Consider the following 20438-nt stretch of genomic DNA (forward strand, 5'->3'; position numbering starts at 1 on the left):
ATTTGCTGTCCGCTATCAGTAAGCACAGAACTTGCACTCCTATGAGGGGTAGCTGACAAAAATAATTTTGATAAAACTATATTAAATCTTATCTATACTGCAGTTTTCTCATTTGTAAAATGGGGATATTAATAACACCACACTTAATAGCACCATACTACTGCTGTGAAATTAAATGAGATAATTCATGTAAAGTGCATAAAATGGTGCCTGACCATTGTAAATGCTCAATGAATGTTAGCTATTGCTATTATTTTAATTTCTTTTAAATAGGTTTTCCTCTTACAATCATAAAATAGTTTCTTTTTGCTGTATGTCCCATGTCAGGGCAAAAAAGTCTGAATTTGCCTGAGTTCCTTAGAAGTAATTAACAATGGAGTATTTTAAGGATATTGTTAAGCGGCACTGCCTTTTTTTCCACAAGCATATTAACTGAAGATAGCCATAGGCTTATTATTTCAGTTCTGGGTTTCTATGAAGAATCAAAAAAATTACTTCCCCAAGATTCTCTTCTATGCTTTCACAGGTTTGTTCTGAAAGAATGTGCAAACTGCTTTGTAAATTATAACTTATTTAACACATATAAAGTTCATTACTTTTGATATAGTTTGTTAAAAAGGTGCCCACAATGGCCACTTGCCCATTTAACAGAAACGGCCAATTCACATTTAACAACTCAAAGGGGCAAGATTTGTGGATAATTTTGAACTAATTGATGTAGTCTTCCTCATCACAAGAGTAGTCAAACTCACTATAAAAACCGGATAAAATGCTCCATAACCGCCCCTTCCCCTTGCAGATATACTCACTGTTAATAGTATACTTCCTGAGTCGTGCAAACTGTTAACAAACTCAGATGTTAACAAAAGGCTGGCAGTTCCAGTTCACCTAGAGGCACCTCAGAAGAAAAGCCTGGCGATCTACTGAAAAATCAGCCACTGAAAACCACATGAAGCATATTCCACTCTGACACACATGGGATTGTTCTGAATCAGGGTCACCTCGACAGCAACTGCTGTATTTCCATCTATTCCCTCTGCTATGCATGTGGTATGTGTATTTAAAGGAAGTACAACTGGCTCACCTGGGTACAGAGTACGGTATCCCAAGGCAACTCCAGCTTCCGCCTCTTACCTGTCCAACGGTGCTTTGATATCCTAAGTTCACACACTGAGCAGTGAGGCTCAAGTAGTAATTTGTGTTCTGGTCACTTCGTCTATGTTTTTAGACATTTGGAATGACTAGGGAACTTTTCATGTCAGAAAAATCTTAGAAAAGTCAACCAATTGACTTTCATAAGACTATATACAAAATCAGGAATAAGTATTTAAGGCATACAGAGGTTCAGAATTAAAGAGGGGGATTTTACTTTCTTAAAAACAAAGCCCACTTTTAAAAAGTATATATGTAATTATACATACACACATGCATATAAAATAAAATAATTAAAATAAAAAAGAACTCTAAAGAAGAGGCTTCCCTTAAGATGTCAATGCAAACATCAAGGTGTAGTTGGTGTCCATACCTGGAGAGCCTTTAAACTGTGGGCATTCTTTTTTAATGTGCCCTTCTCTTCCACAAATAAAACAACGTTTTTCTCTTAAGTCTCTGTCATCCTGTCTCTTCCACTTCTCCACTGGAGGCCTGAGAAGCTTCTCTCTCCCCAGGTCGACAGCGGCCCTCACTGGCTTAGCTTTCTGAGGTGTGCACTGCAGGGGCTTATCCTCTTTTGCTGACACCTCCCTTTCTGTGCACTTGTTTTGAATTTCTTTGTCTTCTTTGCTTCTTTTTTCTTTGCTCTCAGGGTATCTTTGGTTTGGGGTATCTTCCTGATCTCGCCGCCGCCTCACTCTGTAGAAGATACAATACTAGTTGGAAAAATCTGAACAGAAACCTAACAAAATATTAAGATACCTCCAGATATAAGAGATAACCACAAATGGAAAGCATCAAAGGGAAAAACAAGAATTTAACACACCTAAGTCATCTTTTTTACTCAGAAGCTACCTCAGAGCTTAAAGATGTAGTTTTTTTTTTTCTGTATTCACACAATGGCTCTCATGTCACAAAAACAAGTTTTCCAATTAGTGGAACTCCTTGGTTCAATACCTACTTTGATACTGATGTACCGCAACTCAAACTACCCAACTCTGGGATGCATTCTTGAATAACCTTTCTGGTGCGTTAGCATTCTTTACTAGGCAGCACTAGAAATTCAAGATATGAAACTTTAAGTTCCACAAGGGAACAATGACTGTAAAATGTCAAAATCATTTCTTCCTTACCCTATAGGGTTAAGGACTATTACCTGAATGAACAAAAGGACTAAAAAAGAGCTTGTCAAATTCCAGCTGAAGACTTATTTTGGTGAACATGCCTTGAAATAAGATACTAGCGTAGAGTGAAAAATCTACCACCATCACCATCAAAAATAACATACCCTATGCAAGCAACCAAAAACAACCCCCCCCCGCCACCCTAATGAAAGCTACAAGAAGAAACGATGGTGACCAAACTGAGTAGGTTATCTACTCACAGCATTGATTAAAAACCCGTTGCTGTTCAGTTGACCCCGACTCATGGGAACCCCGCGCGTCAGAGCAGAACTGTGCTCTGCTGGGGTTTTTTTTTTAAATAATTTTTTTTGCTGCTGTTCAGAATATACACCACAAAACATACACCAGTTCAAACTTCTACTTATACATTTCAGTGACACTGATCACATTCTTCCAGTTGTGCAACCATTCTCATCTTTATTTTCTGAGTTGTTTCTCTCCCATTAACACAAACTCGCTGCCCCCTAAGGTTCCTACCTTTTGAGTTGCTGTTGTCACTTTGATCCCATATAGATAGTTCTGAAAAGCGCACAATGCTCAAGGCAGACATTTTTTACTAGTTAAGCTAAACTACTGCTTGGTTTTAAGAAGTCTTCGGGTGACATTTTTGGCTTAAGGTTTTTTAAAGATTATCTTAGGGCAATAGTTTCAGAGGTTCATCCACCCTCCATGGCTCCAGAAAGTATGGATTTCATGAGAATTCAAAATTCTGTCCTGCATTTCTCTCCTTTTGATCAGGATTCCTCTACAGAATCTTTCATCAAAACGTTCAGCAATGGTAGCAGAGCACCATCCAGTTCTTCTGGTCTCATGGCAAAGGAGGCGGCTGTTCACAGAGGCAATTAGTCACACACTCCATTTCCTCCGCCTGTTCCTGACTCTCCTTCCTCTGTTGCTCCAGGCAAATAGAGACCAACTGTTGTGCCTTGGATGGTTGCTTGCAAGCTTTTAAGACCCCAGGCACTGTGCAATGAATTAGGAGGTAGAACAGAAGCACTAAACATGCTATCGGGCCAATTGACTGGGATGGCCCATGAAACCATGATCCTAAACCACCAAACCAAGGAACTAAACCCCGTGAGGTGTTGGCTTGTACACAGTCCAAAAGGTTTTCAATGGCTGACGTTTTAGAAGTAGATCTCCAGGCCTTTCTTCTGACATAGCTGTATGAACTTGAACCTCCAACCTTTTGGTTAGCAGCCAAACATGTTAACTGTCTGTATCACCCAGGGACTCCATAGCATTTACTAGTGTAGAGTTAAGCTGAGTACAGATGAAGGATGCTATACTACAGTGAGCTGTTAGTATAAATCCTAACATTGCATGCCTCAGTTGTTATAAGAGATGACATCTGAAGGAACTCATTTTCTTTCCATTGATTGAAATGATTCTGAAATTTTAACTGCTGTAAAAGCGAGAATTTTAGTTTCCCCTTTTTTCCTTCCATCCCTATTGGAAGGCTAACGATTTGGGCCAGGGGCAGATTATGCAATAAGCACAGGGCCTACCTTGCTTAATAGTTCATCGGCAGTGAACAATTGTTCACTACAGGTTAGTTATGAAGCACGACTAAGCCCGAGATTACCTTGCTTACTGGGTCCTCTGCCGCTGTCAGGGATTGTAAATTTAAAAAGAGGCTTTGATTCTGTAGGAAGGTGCTGTGGGGTTGGGAGAAACAGATGCCAGCCATACCTAGAAGCAGAATCTTTGATGTGGTGAAAAAATATGAATCGGCCGCTACAGATGATCTGGTCAGCAAGGTAAGCACCATACTTACCTTGCTTACTGGATAATTCACCCCTGATTGGGGCCATGATCAAAATTAGGAAAGGGTAACATACACCTGAATCAAAGCTAGTCACCTGCACTTAAAACCATATTTTGAATCACTTCATTTTTAATTAAAGTTAAAAAAAAATATCTGAAAACTGCTGGATTTTATATACATTTATTTCCTCCGTTTCAACAGAACCTCATTCAAAAGCTGAAATAGTAAGAAAGTAAAATAAAACCATCCCTCTTCTATATTAACCTACTTTCTCCTCAGAGGACAGTCCTTCATGAAGTGTCCGATTTTCCCACAAATTCGGCAACACCTATCATTTGGCGCCAACTCTCCTTCGGTTAGTACATCTGGATCAAAAAAATACTCCTGGGGGAACACAGATGGAGAAGTCTGTCAGTGTGAGAACAAAACACAGAAACTAAGCAGATATCAAACAGGGATCTGATATCTCATCTTCAAGATGCTGTTATTTTTAATAAATATTATTTATATTGTGTAATTTCAAGAAAATCTAAAACCTTTAAAAAATCTAGTTCAGGATGATTTTACCTAGATCCATTTTTTTTAATTCCATTTAATCAGGCAGAGCACTCTTCTGCCCTAACCATAAAGGTTAACTCTTTTTATCGGCACACTTCTAAAAAAAAAAAGGCATACTTTTTTAATAAAATTTTATAATGTAATTTTTGTTTTGTTTTAAACAAGTACAAGTACAGTTCCTTAAAAACATGACTACCAAGTCACAGCAAAACGGACAGTTCTATCACCGGCAGTTCTGCCATTCTTCGAGCCCTGCCAAGGGGGTTTATGATTCTTTGCAAGCAAACTAAAAGAATCTAGACTGCCTCTCCTTTGCCATCATGGAGTGGAGCACATCCTTAAATATGAGCAAGCCAGGCTTGGCTGAGACCAGCACGAAGCTGAAGCTGGAGAACAGCGATGCCACCTATGATGCTTTACCAAGGGGAGGGAGAAGCAGCACAAGGATTCATTTTCTCCCAAATTTCAAGTCTTATTATTTCTCCCTGTTCTCCTTTTGGATGGCCCCAAAACAGGGATGTTGAAAAAAATAAATCTTTAGGAATTCTTTTGTACTGTAACCATTTACCTTGGCGAGACTCACCAGAATTTCAGAGTATTTATGACTGAAGCAATGTGTACAAAATAGGTGCTTAATAAAGGCTTTCAGAACTGTTTCGGTATTCAAGAGACACTTACCATTTTGGAGGGATAGTCCTTTGGAAATCCTTTGACTGGACTTCCAAATACTCTTCTCCCATTAATAAAAGCTTTCATTATAAAATTTGTCACTAAGGAGAAAGGAGTAGGAGCCCAGTTAGGTGGATTATAAGGAAAACGGATCTCATTAAAATTTACAAACAAAGTAACTTACTTTTCCTTGATAATCCAGCTCCAAGATTATGATTCAAATCAAAGGGATCTAAGTAAAGGAAATTAAAGAAAGCAAGTTAAGATAATGAAATAGAATGTGCCGCTAGTCACCTAGTAGGTGAGGTACATGGAACAAGGAGAAAGTGCCACATGCTTTTGTCAGCATTAAAAGTATTAAATGACTGGCTTTTAAATGAGTTTAAAATCTGTAACACAGCTAAGTAAAAAAAAAAAAGTAATAGATACTCCTAAATAAAGTTTTCCCCAAAGGTGTCCATCAGAAAGAGTGTTGCCTTATATTTGAATGCAAATGATGTATTAGACGTTTAAAGAAATTGTTTCATGAAATAAACAGGAGTGAAAGCACTATTTTTCAACTAACATACTATTCTGTATATGACTTTAAATAACTACATAACAATTCATAATTTAAAATATTATGCATACACATCTGACTATTTTCTACATGCCTGAAAACATAAGAATGCACACACACACACACACACACACAAAAAGCCCATTTTTTTTTGGGCGGGGGGTATGATGTCATTGAGAAAATTGAGGACTGCATGTATCTAGTATAAGCCAAAAGGAGTGAAGAAGTAAAAAGAGGTCTCTTCCTTCAGGTGGTTGGTTACACTTGTAGGGCACAGTAACTGAGGTGGGCCACACTGGGATGCAGACTCATCAACAGTTTACAGCACAGGGCCCTGCCCTCAGCTTAGCTCTACTCTAAGAATTGCTACAAATGAGAAGACTCTCTTCTTAAGTCAGTCACTATGCTTTTCTTTTTTACTTTTGATGAAAGTATACACAGCCAAAGACAGACCATTTCAACAACTTCTACATGTGTAATTGAGTGACACTGGTTACATTCTCAAGTTGTGCCACATTCTCACTATCTTTTTCCACATTATTCCACCACCATTATCTCAAACCCACTACCCCCTAAGCTTCCCATCCAATCTTTCGAGTTGCCACTGTCAACTTAATCTCATATAAAAAATTCTTTAAAAAAGCACAATGCTCAAAGCAATTGTACTTTACTAATTATTTATTGGTTCAAAGAAGACTTCAGGGAATAGTTTTGGGGGTCCATCCAGCCTCAAAGGCTCCAGAAAGTCTGGATTCCATGGTCACTATGCTTTCTTATGGTGATTTTATGTGTGCACGTGTGGGGGTATTTGTGTAGTACAAATACCTCAGTATTAACTATTTAACAATAAATACACTACTACCACTTTTTTTTTTTTTTTTACCACTACCATTGAAATTCCTCTGTTCTATCATAAGCATGTAGAAAGTCTTTCTAACTAAGTCTATCACTAAGCGCTCATTTGAAAGGATTGCGAAAATTAAAAAGCCAAAGATAAGGGTTGAAAAGTTAAAACAAAACGTTAATGGTCAGACCATAAGAAAGCACTGTGGTGAGGAAAAGAAGTAAAATGAAGTTCTATGTATTTGACGTATGAGATCCTAGAAAGTTAAATTTCATTTTCCAAATGTTTCACATATTTTAATACCGTCAATAGGTAGAAGGAATGAGGAAAGCACAGCCTAGAGAAACACATCATTTTACTTAGCTGATGTTATTAAAAAAAAAAAGAATACTATTAAAATTAACAAAATATTTCTTAAGCCATTTCTGAGGTCAGTTGTAAGTATTTTAACTCCATTTTGTCCTTTTAAAAGTAAAAGCCCACAAACTGAGAACAAGTCATCAACTATAAACATTAATGGCTCCTTGCAGTCTCACGTTCAGGTGGAGAAAGAAAAGGCCTCAGTACACCCAAAATTGACATATAATCATTAGTAGGTAAGTTCCTCCATCAAGAGCAAACAAGGATCTTGAAAGTTTACTCTTAGTGTACTCTTCAAACCCTCAATTAAGAAGCTTTAAAAAAGAAAATCCTACTCTCTTGAAGATGGCTTATTTTCCAGGACATGTCCAACAACAGTAAAAGATTTGTCACAGTGCACAAAGACTTTCAGGTTTGTGAGAGGCCCCAAATGCAGGCACCAATCACTGAAAATTCTTCAGCCTGCAAAGGGACAAGCCTGCCTAGGGTGGACGGCTGCCAGGCGGCTGCACTACACATCCAAGCAGCAGACCACAGCAGTCCCAAGAGCTCCGTAAGGATGAACGGCATTGCCCTCAGAGTGAAAACTCTACATTTGATTCAATTTTAAGTTGGGTTTTATCTGTACCTTCAATAACAATGTATTTTGAGGTCCACTGTTTCTTAAAAGTTGTAAGCAAACTTTTTCTCCTGATGCTAATAACATGTTCTTTAAAATCAAAGTTCTCTGTGTAGAAACGAAGAAGTCCCAACCATAGCTGCCCAACAGATTCTGTATTTTTGCCATATTCTGGCCAATAGGCGGGCTAGAAGTAAAAGGAAACAAGGGATATCATGCTGTATATGCAAGTGCTAATATGACTATTCATTTGATCTTAGGGAATAAATTAGGACATATTTCTAATTAAGTAAAATGTAAATAAATAAAACATATGATTATATACCTTCCCTTTCATATTGTAAAATGCAACGTACATGAATTCATTCACTACTAACCTAGGACTTGGAGATAGGGAGAGGGCAGGGTTTTAAATGCCAAGCCTGAGAACACAGTCTGTTAGCCCATAACTCATTGTCATTGAGTCAATTCCAACTCGTAGCAACCCTGTAAGGACAGAGAAGAACTGCCCCGTAGGGTTTCCAAGGCTGTAATCTTTACAGAAGCAGATTGTCGCCTTTCTCCCACGGAGCGGCTGATGGGTGCAAACCACCAATCTTTCAGTTAACAGCCAAGTGCTTTAACCACTGCATCACCATGCCTCCTTACATAGTCTATTGGTGGAAGAAGTAAAAATAAATTCCAAGAGTTTTGATGACTCCTAGGTTTCTATAACTCAAAGAAAGTCTTTCCAAACTCTCAGGACAAAATCGTAAGTGCAAATATTCATTCATTTTGAACAAAGCTACCTGCTCTTGTTGTTGTTACGGGCCATCAAGTAGGTACTGACTCTCAGCGACCCTATATAAGCTACCTAACTATGGGGACTTATTAGGCATTAAAGAAATCCTGGATATAGCCCCTAGAAACTTCCCTGGTCTGAGAATGTTTTCCGCTTCAAATAGAACACCTGTGTGTGCAGTCTCCCACTATCATAACACACACAAACCCGCCGAGCAGTAACAGGGCTGATCTACACGACTGCCTATTAGAGCTAACTTTTAGTCAAAGATGTAAATAGATCTTTGCTCTTAAAATACGTACCAGTTCATCTATCTGATCAAAAAAGTAAGTATTCCAGCCATCAACAAATATTTCAGGTTTCTTTTCATCTTTATATATCTGAAATTAATTTATAAAATATTAGTCTGGAGTATAAACTAAATTCATTGAAACAAAAACTTGTAGGAAAAGAGTTGAAAATTTAGCTACAGAATCACAGAATTTTAGAGCAGAGATCACCGAGATTTACAGATGAGAAATACAAGGTCTTTTATTCATACCTCTTGAAGGACAGGAATGACTGGTGGGTTCCTCTGCTGGAGAAAATATAGCACCATAAGAGTGTATGCATATGATGATAAGCTGCCTCTAGATGCATCACCGATATCACACATCTAGAGGGAGAGGAAACAAAGCAAAGATCACCAGTGTTTTCTGCTAAAAGTAAGGAATGGCCATGCAAGGCAGATTTTACTTAGAGGACTAAAATAAAAGTCCCGTTTTCAAACGTGAAAATATGACAATCGAACAAAAAACCAATCAGTCAAACCAACCAACCTCAGAATAACAACAAAGCAGCAAAAATATCAGCCACAATCAAGACTAGACTGTCATGTAAAATTTAAAAAGCAACTAAACTGTAGCTAGCTGAGTCAGGCTTGCCAAAAACAAAAAAAACGGGATGAATTTGACATGGCTATGGTTCTTTAACAGAAACCCTGGTGATGTAGTGGTCAAGAGCTACAAGGTCAGCAGTTTGAATCCACCAAGTGCTCCTTGGAAACTCTATGATTCTTTGAAGGAGTCCCAGTGGTGCAGTGGTTAAACACTTGGCTACTAACCAAAAGGTTGGTGGTTTGAAACCATCAGTTGCTCTGTGGGAGAAAGATGTGGCAACCTGCTTCTATAAAGGTTCCCAGCCTTGGAAACCCCTGGGGGGGTTCTATTTGGTCAGACAGGGTTGCTATGAGTAGAAATTGACTCGGTGGCAAGTGGTTTGGTTTCTGGTATGATTTTTTAAAAATACAGCTTATGTTTTCAACAAGGTTTGAAGATGTAATAAAATTTCCTGATGAATCACAACAGGAAGGGTACTCACCTTTGTAAATACTTTCATGGTATAGCACAAGTATTTCACTCTGGGGTCGATGGCTGAATAAGCAGCTAAGAGCCTTGTATTGTGAAGGGCCTGTTAAAAGGAAAAATTACTCTATAAGGTTATCAGTTAGAAGAAAAAAATTTTAAAATAGAATATTCTGGCAATACAAGGTTTACATTGTGATCCATTTTAAGAAGACATTAAGATTGAAGTTAGTTTATTTTTTCCCCAAAGGTAAACTTCATAATTTAACAGATAATAACTAAGAATTATAGGTAACATCTGATTTCATGACTCACACTCTGTTAATGTGTTTTCAGTCTGAACATCTCCCAGAAAATAAGGGCTATTAGAATGAATACTAAGGTTAATTTAATGCTGTTATATGTCCAGTCTCAGAATACTGTCTGACATAGCAAGTACTCACTAAATAAATGCTGAAAGAACGAGTAAGATAAAATGAATGGCTCATTCAACTTGAAGATTTTCTAAGTTCAGAGACATTTGTTCTCCTTAACCTTCCTAAAGAAAAATCCTGGAGAAAATCTTACCAATGTGTTATACAGACTGATATCCACTTCCAGACCACTTCTTGAATGGATAAACTTTACAATTGGCACCTTTGCTGTTGTAATAGGTAAGATGTTTCTCAGACCTGGTTGGGAAATAAGATCATATCAATACAACACCTGGGGGATATAACTGGTTTGTATGCTAATACTGTAATATAAAACCTTGTAAACCTAACTTTGGCCTGTGTCACTGCATTCACCGAGGGCTAGTCAAAGAATTCTCTGCTATCAACAAAGGTCTGGGAAGACTTCTGGCAAAGTTTACATTTTGTTTAGCAGATCAGTATTTGAACTATAGGCATGAACAAGGCTGTCATTGCCTTCCAGCAATTTACTGGATCAGGTATGCATGTGTGTGTGTGTGGGGGGGGGGGTGTCACTCTGATAAACACCAAAACAGAGGAAAGTACTAGAGTCTGGCTTATATGGGGTCTGCCTATTTGTCCATATGAGCATATTTAATTTAGAGAAAAGTCAACGGTGCAGTCATCTGAATCATCAAAACAAGCTACTTACCCTGGAGCTAGAAATTACAAAGTAGTAAAAAAAAAAAAAATCAATACCAATGGGAGAGGAGAGAACTATGTATGTGTTTTTCCCCCCCGAAACAGGTTCAAAGAGAACAACAGGCAAAAAGTGGAGTTGAGGGGACTTAGCAGGCAAGGAAAACTGCACATGAAAAGGGTACACGCCCAAATAAAATGGCACATTCAAGGAACTTCCATGCAATTGTACTGGCTGGAGAACAGATTTGAGGGAGAGGAATAATAAGAGATGGGGTAGAAATTGAGAAGAACCCAAATAAAGAATGTATATATCCTGCTAAGAAGTATCCTGAGGAAAAAAAGAGAAGCCAATAAGCCAGCATACGTTGGAGAGGATCACTGGTCACATCCACCCAGACGATGCTCCTGGCAATGGACAGACTGGAGGCACAGGAATGGAGGCAGGGTGACTACTTATGAAAAATGACTGGGCTTGAACTCTCGGGGTGGCAGTGGAAAAGCAAACGGAGGTGGGGGTAGGGTGATAAGGGAACGGGGGCTTTAACAGTAGAAATTACCATTTACTGAGCACCTCGTATGTAAAAGGTATATGCAAAGGACCCTTAGAAAACATTACCTCCCAAGGCTTTATCACTTCCACTTAAGAGGAAATAGAAGCTCAGAGAAATTAAATGACTTGCTTAGGAAGGTGCAGCTGAGATTCAAATCTAAGTATGACTGACTCCAAACTTCTGTACATAGTCGAGGACAAGCTAATTAACACTTCACACATTTTGTTGACTCAAAAGCCAAGAAAACGGATTCAGAAAGAAGGGCAGGAAATGGTGGTGGCTGCGGGACCACGGAGGTGGTAAAGAGAAAGATGAGTTCATTCTGAGATGACTGAGTGTGCATTTCTGCTGGCAGCTACATGGTGGTATCTAGAAGGTAGACAGACAGTATTCTAGAATGCAGGAGAAATGTCTATGTAGAAGATAGAAGAAATTTCAGAAAAAGAAGTCTGCAGGGAAGATAGAAGAAATCTGACTCATGCTGGTGGAAGAAGGGAAAGGAAGCACATATTCACTGGAGTACTTTGTAGTGGTTAAGAGCTTGCCTGCTGACCAAAAAGGTCAGTAGTTCGAACCCACCAGCTGCTCCTTGGAAACCCTGTGGGACAGTTCTACTCTGTCCTATAGGGTTGTTATGCGTTGGAATAAACTGGATGGCAATGAGTTCATTCTTTTTTCATTTGGTGGACTATGCTAGGCCCTGCACTTAATTATCTGTTTCATTTTTCTCAATTTATAGGTGAGGAGAAAGAGATCGAGTGAAGTTAGGTGACTTGTTCAGGGTCACACAGCCTGTTGAACAGAAAAGCTGCAAATACAATCTGCAGTCCCAGTCCGGAGTGTTTCCCATTACACTTTACGCATCTGGGAGAGACACTTACACTTTCCTTTGTACAATGTTGATAAGGCCAGATCACTCCCAGAATTTCTTGCCTGTCTGGTATATGCTTTGTCTTGAAATAAAACTGCACTAGGCAACAAAATGCACACAAATCACCAATTCCTCAGGGCTTCACACTTATTCACAGACAATTTTTTAAGACACCAATGCTGCAAATACGCTGTAATTCAGCATTATACTGCTTCACTGGCATTAGTAAATTCTAAGTACGTAAAATGCTATTTAAAAAAGTTTATAGAGGTACCTGAATGTTTTCTGAGGAATCTTGCTAATTCTTCAATAGTTCTTACACAGTCCAACCCCTGCAACAAAGATGGCATGAAGTACTGAATAAAAAACGGAAGACAGGTTCTTAAACCTGGTCATAAATAGCTTCCATTATCTTCAGAAATAATAGAACTAGTTTCAACTCATCCTATGTACACTGTTCCCTGTTAGGCAAACATCAGAGGTAGTAGGGGATCAGTATTCACAGGAAATACCGTACGGATAGAAAAACTACTGAACACCCTACTTACTAAGTGCTTTTGTAGGTGCAAAAAAGGGTAAAACTGGGCAGGAACCCTGTGGGCCTAGAGCGCCCGCACAGTCTCAGAAAGATGGGCAGGAACCTCCATTCTTCCCCACTACGTAATATCACTCGTCGGTATCCTGGGCGCCAGAATAAATAAGAGGGGCTTCTGTGCCCCGTGCTCCTCGTTTCAACTAAACCTTCATTATAGTTTAATTAAGAGCTGTGAATTGCTGTGGAGAGTGATTATGCTCATATTATTTCCCCACAGGGCTAGCCAAAAATAAAGTCATATAGAAATATGATTACTAGTTCAAAAAATCATACTTAACTACCTTTTGATGGTTATATACATTCTAAAACATATTTGACATTTTACTTTGGAAATGCCCTCAAAACTCATTTATAAGCTATACAAAAAACCAATTTTGAGGGGGTATAAAAAGGTCATTCCACGTGTGGGACCCAAGCTTTCTTATCAACTTTATTCATGAAACTCAAGCTAGATAACTTTTGGCTATTTTCCCAAATCAGATACATCTTCATAAGACAAAGACTTGAAACTAAAAGCAGGTATAAAAATATCTTGATCAATTTGCTGCATCACTCATTTGCATATATATATCATCTGGACTGTTACTAAAAGCAAAAAAAAAAAAAAAAATGCTTAATATTTTCTCAGACTTTATATAGTACTTTATGTTCCATAAATGCTTTCATATATTTCAGGGGCCAGCAAGCTTTTTCTGTAAAGGGCTACAGAGTAAGTATTTTCAGCTTTGTGGGCCAAACAGCCTGTTACAACTACTCAGCTTTGCAGTTACAGAGTGAAGGCAGCCACAGACAATATGCAAATTAGTGGGCATAGCTGTGTGGCAATAAAACTTTATTTACAAAAACAGGCCGTGGGCTGAATTTGGTCCACAGGCCCTAGTTCTCTGAATCCTGACACACTTGATCCAAGGTGATATGCACAATTTTCTAAGAACAGAAATTACTATTTCCATTTTTTGGTGATCTACTCAAGACCACATGTTTAGGCACTGACAAAACCAAGTCTGTCTCAAATCCAGGTCTTTGTGCTATACATTTAGCACTCTTGTCAATGTACCACATTGCCTGCCTGGTAAAAAGCATCACAGATACCCTTGTGGGGTGTGTGCCTCAAAATCAGCCAAGTGGCCATGCCAATGGGACAACACAAGGGCTGGCTTCACTTTGCAGAATTCCCAAATGTTGCTTTCAAATCCCTTTTGTACTACAGATTGAAGATCTAGTGCTTTCTCCTCCTCACGTTCACCTCTAAGCTTCTTCTTAATGTATTTGGCCAGACAGACTGGTACGCCCTGCAGAAATCTGGAAAACTCCGAGCTGCACTGTGAGTCAAGGCTGGTCAAATGACACTGCCAAGAGCAAATGGAAGTTTTATGTGGTCACGGTACCTCAGCAGTCTCATGTCCGTTAATTGTCATACAGACGTCGAGGTCACTCTGTTTGAACCCAAATCCATTTTTGGAGGAGCCAAACAAGCTCAATTTAGTTCCTGTTAGGGATATATGAAAAGTAATAACTAATTACCTGAGTACATTTAATTTTCTGATCAAAATGGCCCCCCCACGAATCAAAAATATCCAGTTGTTAACTATTCCACTTAATCTCATAATTATGATGTTCTATTAAGCAGTCATTTATTCTAATTTTTTTTCTCTCAAAGTTGACTGTAATTAAATACAAGGTAAAAAACCCAAAACACAAGGTATACATGGCATAAAAGATAACTACGTGCCGCTTTACTCTCAAATCCAAGAACGTTTCAAGGAATACACAGATCACCTCAATGCCTTTAACAATGTAAGCTTACTACCTTCTAAACAAGTTCACTTTTTGGAGCTGTGAACTCTGACTAAATATATCACTAGATGAAATTCACTTAATGGCATCTGCTAATAGAAACTGTACATTTTTACTGCCTTCTTGGTTGGCAAACTCAGATTTGGCAGGCAAAGACCATCCTAGGTATATCACAAAAAACAGCCGAACCCTGGGCCCGCCATCACCAAAAATTACTTTATATTCTCAAAATTAATGTGCTTACAACTCAAGCACTCATTCTGAAAGGTCACGCTACCTTTCTTTTCTTAAAAATGATTTACCTGGAAACTCTTGTCTTATGAAACTTTCTAGGTTTTGCCGAATATGCTCACGAGTCTGATCTTCTGAAGTTGTTGGAGAAAAATCCTCTGTTTAGAATAAACAGACACATTCAGGAAAAAAAAGGACTACTGACATTCCTGGAAAAGCTGAAATATAATGGTATCTTCTATACAATAAAATAAGCTTCAAAAAAACCCTAAATTTTGTGTCTTCTTGGTAGACAACATTAGCGCTGCAAAATAAAGAGGATACCTTTTTCTTAAAGACTGCTCTTGAAATGGAAACTAATCTGAACAAAGTTCTGCACCTGGGTTTCAGAGACCCACACCCCCCCACCTGCCACAGTGGTCTATAAAGGTGGTCTTCAGGGTGTAAATACAAGTTTGCGTGTATGTACACACCATAAAACCTGGGAAAGCTGGAACCTATGTAAGGCAGAAACCTGTCAGAGAAGGAAAACTCAAATATGTTCCACTAAAATGAGCGACAGGAATCATGCAAGAACCAAAAAACAAGGCAGACCTACTGAGTTCTGGCTCTCACAGGTTTCACTGCATGTATTTTTGTCTTGGGATAACCCAGTTTTTTTCATAGCTCATAACCTCCAAAATGGTTCAAAAAAAAAAAAAAAAACCACCGATTTAAAAAAAATATCTTTTGGCACAAGTGGACATGTCAAAATGTAGTTATCTGATGTATTAAGGTTCTTCTACTCCAAGCAACCACATGCCTCTCTTTTAAATATTTTTTTTTTTTTTTTGTAGAACTTTAAGTCCTCTGTATACCAATGCTTCCCCAAACTAGTCTTCTTTAAAAGGCTGTTATGTTGGCTATTCCAAAAACAAAACAAAAAAACCCCAAACTCGTTGCCGTCAGGTCAATTCTGACTCATAGCGACCTTAAAGGACAAAGTAGAATTGCCCTGTAGGGTTTCCAAGGAGGCTGGTGGATTCGAACTACTGACCTCTTGGTTGTGCCCTTAATTACTGTGCCACCAGGGCTCCATGAGGGCTATTAATTAATGTTAATTAAAAAGTATTCCACGTGCAAAATCTGAAAACACTGGACCAAAGAGTCAGATAGGATTTAAAAATTATACTATTTCTCAGAAAGCGTATTATGCTAACATGCCCAGTAAATTCCTACAGAAGGGCAGTGTGCAGGGCTATTCCCTACTTGGCCTGTGAAGCATCTATTGTTCCAAACTACTATCAAACTGCACCTAGAAGAATTCCAAGGGAAGCCAGTTGGGAAATACTAGTACTCTAACCTCAAGAGTAAAATAATCTGTCCTCCCTCCCTTCTTCGACAATTATTTAACGCACGTGTTGAACGGGCAGGCATTAAACAGACCACTGTGGATATAATGGAGAATGGAACAGACTTAGTCCTTAAGACCTTACGGACGTTACAGGTTAGTGATTCAGATGACTCGAGTTAATGTCAATTTACTATTTTGACAAAGCAAAAGAAACGTGAACAACTTACTGTAACACTGGATGCAAACTTGATCTAGGATACTTGAAAATTTGGGTGTTAATGGTGGCAGTGGCTCCAGCTGGATTCGTTTGAAGTCTTCAGGACAGTCCTTCTTTAGATGGCCCTCTCGTTTGCATAAACTGCACACCACAGTAGGAGACTGCAGGGACATGGAAAAGCAAAACCAGACTTGAGAGAAAACTCTCCCAAACCAAGCAAAGAGATTCTTGAACCTTTTTCTTAAAGGATACATTCTAGTCTCCACTTTACAATACTGAAAATAATAACATGCAGCTACTGTATGCCAGCTGAGAGTGGGGGACGCCCGTAGGTACACTCAGGAGAAAAAGGCAGTTATTTTCACTGCTAACAGTATCTCCTTTCTCTTACTCAAACTCCTATGAATGTTAAGAAGGGAAGTGTACCAAGGGGTTGTATTACAATGAAACATCAACTCATTAACCACTACAAGGTGGGGAAAGCCCTGTTCTAGTATATGAAAACTGAAATTCCACGCATTAAAATCCCCTAGCTCTATGTCTAGTGTTATTAGGTGCTGTTGAGCTGGCTCTGACCCACAGTGACCCCATGCACAACAGACTGAAACACCGCCCAGTACTGCTCCATCCTCACAATTGCTCTGTCTAGTAGTGGCACTGATTACCTTGCCTTTGGTGAAAATAAGTTTACTAAATTCATAAAAGAGAGCAGACTGGTCCTCAGCTGAATTTTCCTCATGTTCGTTTTTTTCCTTAAGACTTATTTTATTCAGTTCCACAAGCACAGTTCCATCTGCTTGTTCCCCACATTCTCTCAAGTCTTCATCCTTGGCAGCCTCGCCCAATTCCTCATCCTCTTCAGACACGGCGTCCTCCTCCCCCGACCCAGTGTAGGTGTTGTCTAACTCATCTTCGTTAGCAATGCCATCCTCATCTTCCCTTTGGTGAATGGTGAGCCTGGGCTCCTCTTCCTCCTCCTCATCTTCCTCCTCTTCTTCAGAGTGAATGATTTCTGATGTCTGGCTCTGTACTGAAGGGGCAAAGTGGTTTAGAGAGTCTTCTAGTTCATCCGTACCTTCTATGCTTTCTTCGTCAACATCGGTCTTGACAACTATAGTAACAAATCCATCACGCCCCCGGACTGTAACATTTCGGAAACCTTCTAAATCCAAAGTCCTGTCCGTCTCGCTATGTGTGCTGCCACAGATAGCAAGTTCTCCATGTTTGTTGCTGTTTAAATCTTGACCATGAGCAGTCAGATGATGCTGGCCCTCCCTTTCAATTTTTAATTTCTCCTGTTCACCTGCTGTTTCTTGACAGTGCGCAGTAACGTCCTCTGGATCACCACAAGTTTCCTCTGCCTCGACACAGTCGGAATTTTCCAGGCTTATGTCGATGTGCACGTTCCCCATTTCCTCTGTTGCTGGGCCTCCAAAGTGATCAGCAGGCTGTTTAAGAGCAAGTGGCTGTACCTTGGCGGTGTCTGCAGATGGTTTCATAGCACCAGGACCCTGGGCCAAAACTGAGTTTTTAAACTTGTCACCTTCTGCTTGTACACCTGGATCATGATTTGTTACTTCTTTAGAATGTTCTGAAATGCCTGTAACTGCACTCACAGGCTTTAGAAGGCTGGATTTTGTAATTTTATGTGGAAGAGCAAAATATTTATATGTTGTTCTTAAGCAATGAAGGACATATTCAAACACAGGTTGATTATTTAGGGTCCTCGCCACATTCCTTTTAACAGAGTAGGGATCTGTAACAAAATAAAATCCACCATGTCACACATTTGTATTTTGTGTTTAAAAAATTAACTGGCTATAGATAAAATCGGACAATAAATAAATAGCAAAGGTTATCATGTATTCTATATGCTTTAAAAAAAAAAAACGGGTGGGGAGCAAGAAAAAACAGTTGAAGGGATCAAAAAGAAACAAGACATGTTTTCTTAAGTATCTTCTCTAAGAAGAGAAGCCACTCTGCTCAGAACCAGTGCCCCTTTGCTATTTTGCTCTGTGACTGTGGAGGTAGAGTAGACGGCCACCGGCCTGGCTCTTGTGCCCTCGGGAAGGGAGGTCTTCCCGGCAGGCACTGCTGAGGGCTCTGCCTCCCCACTCAGCCAGGCCCTGTGCTTTGTAGAGCTTACCTCCACTCTTCTGCCCTGGGGAGCCCCATCACTGAACTGGCTGGACTGAGTTTCAGGGGCGAGAGGGAGGCACCAGGAGGAGACACCACTTCTCTCAATCTTTTCTCCTCCCCTAGAACTCCAGCGGGTTAGGCAATAGGCCAGAAGAGCTGAGCCACAGAAACTGCAGGGGAGGGTTTAAAAATGTGAGATCCCCATGACTGCACACAGAATTTATGCAAAAAAAACCCTCTTATGCAACAGAAAGCTTGAAAAAAAAAAAAAATCAAGCAAATGTAAGAGAATTCCATTGAGGAGGTTCTTAAAATTGCTTAAAGGAGGAGAATTAAGATTTCTAAGAGGGGTTTCAACCTCCTGACTTTGAAAAGCCAAGAAGAGCTAGTCCTGTTAACGAAGTCTCCAGAGCTTCTCAGTGCGTCTTTTATAGCGTAGTTTCCACAGAATGAGCCTTCGCTAAGGAAGTGTTTTTATGAATAAGTTCTAAATGTTATCGCAGACCTTTCATAAATAACTATTCTTTCCCTCTATGGAGAGGAATCCAGCTAAGCGTAGATACCCAGATAATTTAGATTATTATCTTTCCAGGGACAGTATTTTCCTTATCTTTGCAAAACTAAACAACATCTACAACCAACCACGAAAGTACTGAATTTAAAATCCACAAGTCAGAACAGTGAAGAGGAAGGGGGAATTCACACATCGCTGGGAAACACTTGGATGCTTTTAAGTTGTTAAGCAATTTACAAAGAAAGCAAGACTTGGCCAGCCATTATTTTAGCTGCTTAAGTAACTAAGGTGTTTTGTTGCGGCATTTAAAAAATGCAGGATGAAATGTTTGGATCCTTGGAGTGACTCAGTGAAACACATGCAGGATTCTGACTACTTATTTCACCTGAGACCAGGCCTACCTTACACATAGGAGCTGAGAAGAGACTGAAATAAAAGGCATGCTGTTAGACTGGTGCCTTTGGTGGGGGAAAAAAGGGGGGAGTTCAAGGTAAACATTTTCAGATACCTTCAACGGCAATGCGCTTTTTGGGCCAGTCCTTTGATTCACGAGATACAGATTCTTTGACACGTATGCTTATCACTAAATCAGCCAAATTAAATTCTAAAGCATAGAATCGAAGCAATTCCACCCAGAGCTGCCCAACTGGTACTGAAGGCTGGTGCTTTAAATCAAATATCAATGGTACCTATTAACAGCAAAGAGAAAACATACAGGTTATCTCGGAGGTCAGCGCAATCTGAAAAATGAGTGATCACCCAAGTATCAAATTAAAAAATCCGAAAAATCTTAGCCACGACAAGATGAATCAAATTCCACGTTCTATTTTGCTTGCTGGAAAACAGTATTACTTCACTGTGCCCTTGGGTTTATAGTATGTTAACAGAGTCGTTATCATAGGAGTAGACAGGGTCAGTTTTATTTAAACAGAGAGCTCTTCTTTCAGTTTTGAAAGATTAGTAACGGGGGAGAGGACTGTGCATGGGTTCCTAACACTCTCAGCACTGAACTCTTCCTGTTCCTGCTGCTTGAGGGCACCTGTAAACAGTTACAGACACACAGAGAATGAAGCAGCTAAATGTGCCGAGAAAAAGGGAAAAAGCTCCTCTCACTTGCCTCAATAAACCACACAAGCACACGGAATCTGCTAGTGGCAATTACTTTTAAAGCTGAGTGTTGATATCAGAAACTGATACTAGTCACAGATTTGTAGGACTAGTACTGTCATAGACTACAGTTCAGTCATGACTATTACAGT

At 39.4% G+C, this 20438-nt stretch overlaps 1 protein-coding gene across 5 annotated transcripts in view; it reads right to left on the reverse strand.

The window, feature by feature from the left end:
* TUT7 (terminal uridylyl transferase 7) overlaps nt 1–20438 on the reverse strand; it is a 54361-nt gene that overhangs the window by 13442 nt on the left and 20481 nt on the right. For 4 of the 5 annotated variants that reach the window (XM_049895918.1, XM_049895920.1, XM_049895917.1 and 1 more), the window contains exons 12-26: nt 19688–19868; nt 17192–18282; nt 16537–16687; nt 15048–15134; nt 14337–14437; nt 12628–12685; nt 10405–10508; nt 9854–9943; nt 9036–9149; nt 8797–8874; nt 7723–7900; nt 5516–5563; nt 5341–5432; nt 4373–4488; nt 1526–1851 (exon numbers count right to left, since the gene is read on the reverse strand). In XM_049895918.1, coding sequence (XP_049751875.1) covers nt 1526–1851; nt 4373–4488; nt 5341–5432; nt 5516–5563; nt 7723–7900; nt 8797–8874; nt 9036–9149; nt 9854–9943; nt 10405–10508; nt 12628–12685; nt 14337–14437; nt 15048–15134; nt 16537–16687; nt 17192–18282; nt 19688–19868 — 2815 coding nt within the window. Of the gene's footprint in view, nt 1–1525; nt 1852–4372; nt 4489–5340; nt 5433–5515; nt 5564–7722; nt 7901–8796; nt 8875–9035; nt 9150–9853; nt 9944–10404; nt 10509–12627; nt 12686–14336; nt 14438–15047; nt 15135–16536; nt 16688–17191; nt 18283–19687; nt 19869–20438 lie in introns of those variants that run through there. The other variant, XM_049895922.1, reaches the window with a different exon arrangement.

The sequence above is a fragment of the Elephas maximus genome, chromosome 9, assembly GCF_024166365.1.
Source record: "Elephas maximus indicus isolate mEleMax1 chromosome 9, mEleMax1 primary haplotype, whole genome shotgun sequence".
NCBI classification, from domain to species: Eukaryota; Metazoa; Chordata; class Mammalia; order Proboscidea; family Elephantidae; genus Elephas; species Elephas maximus.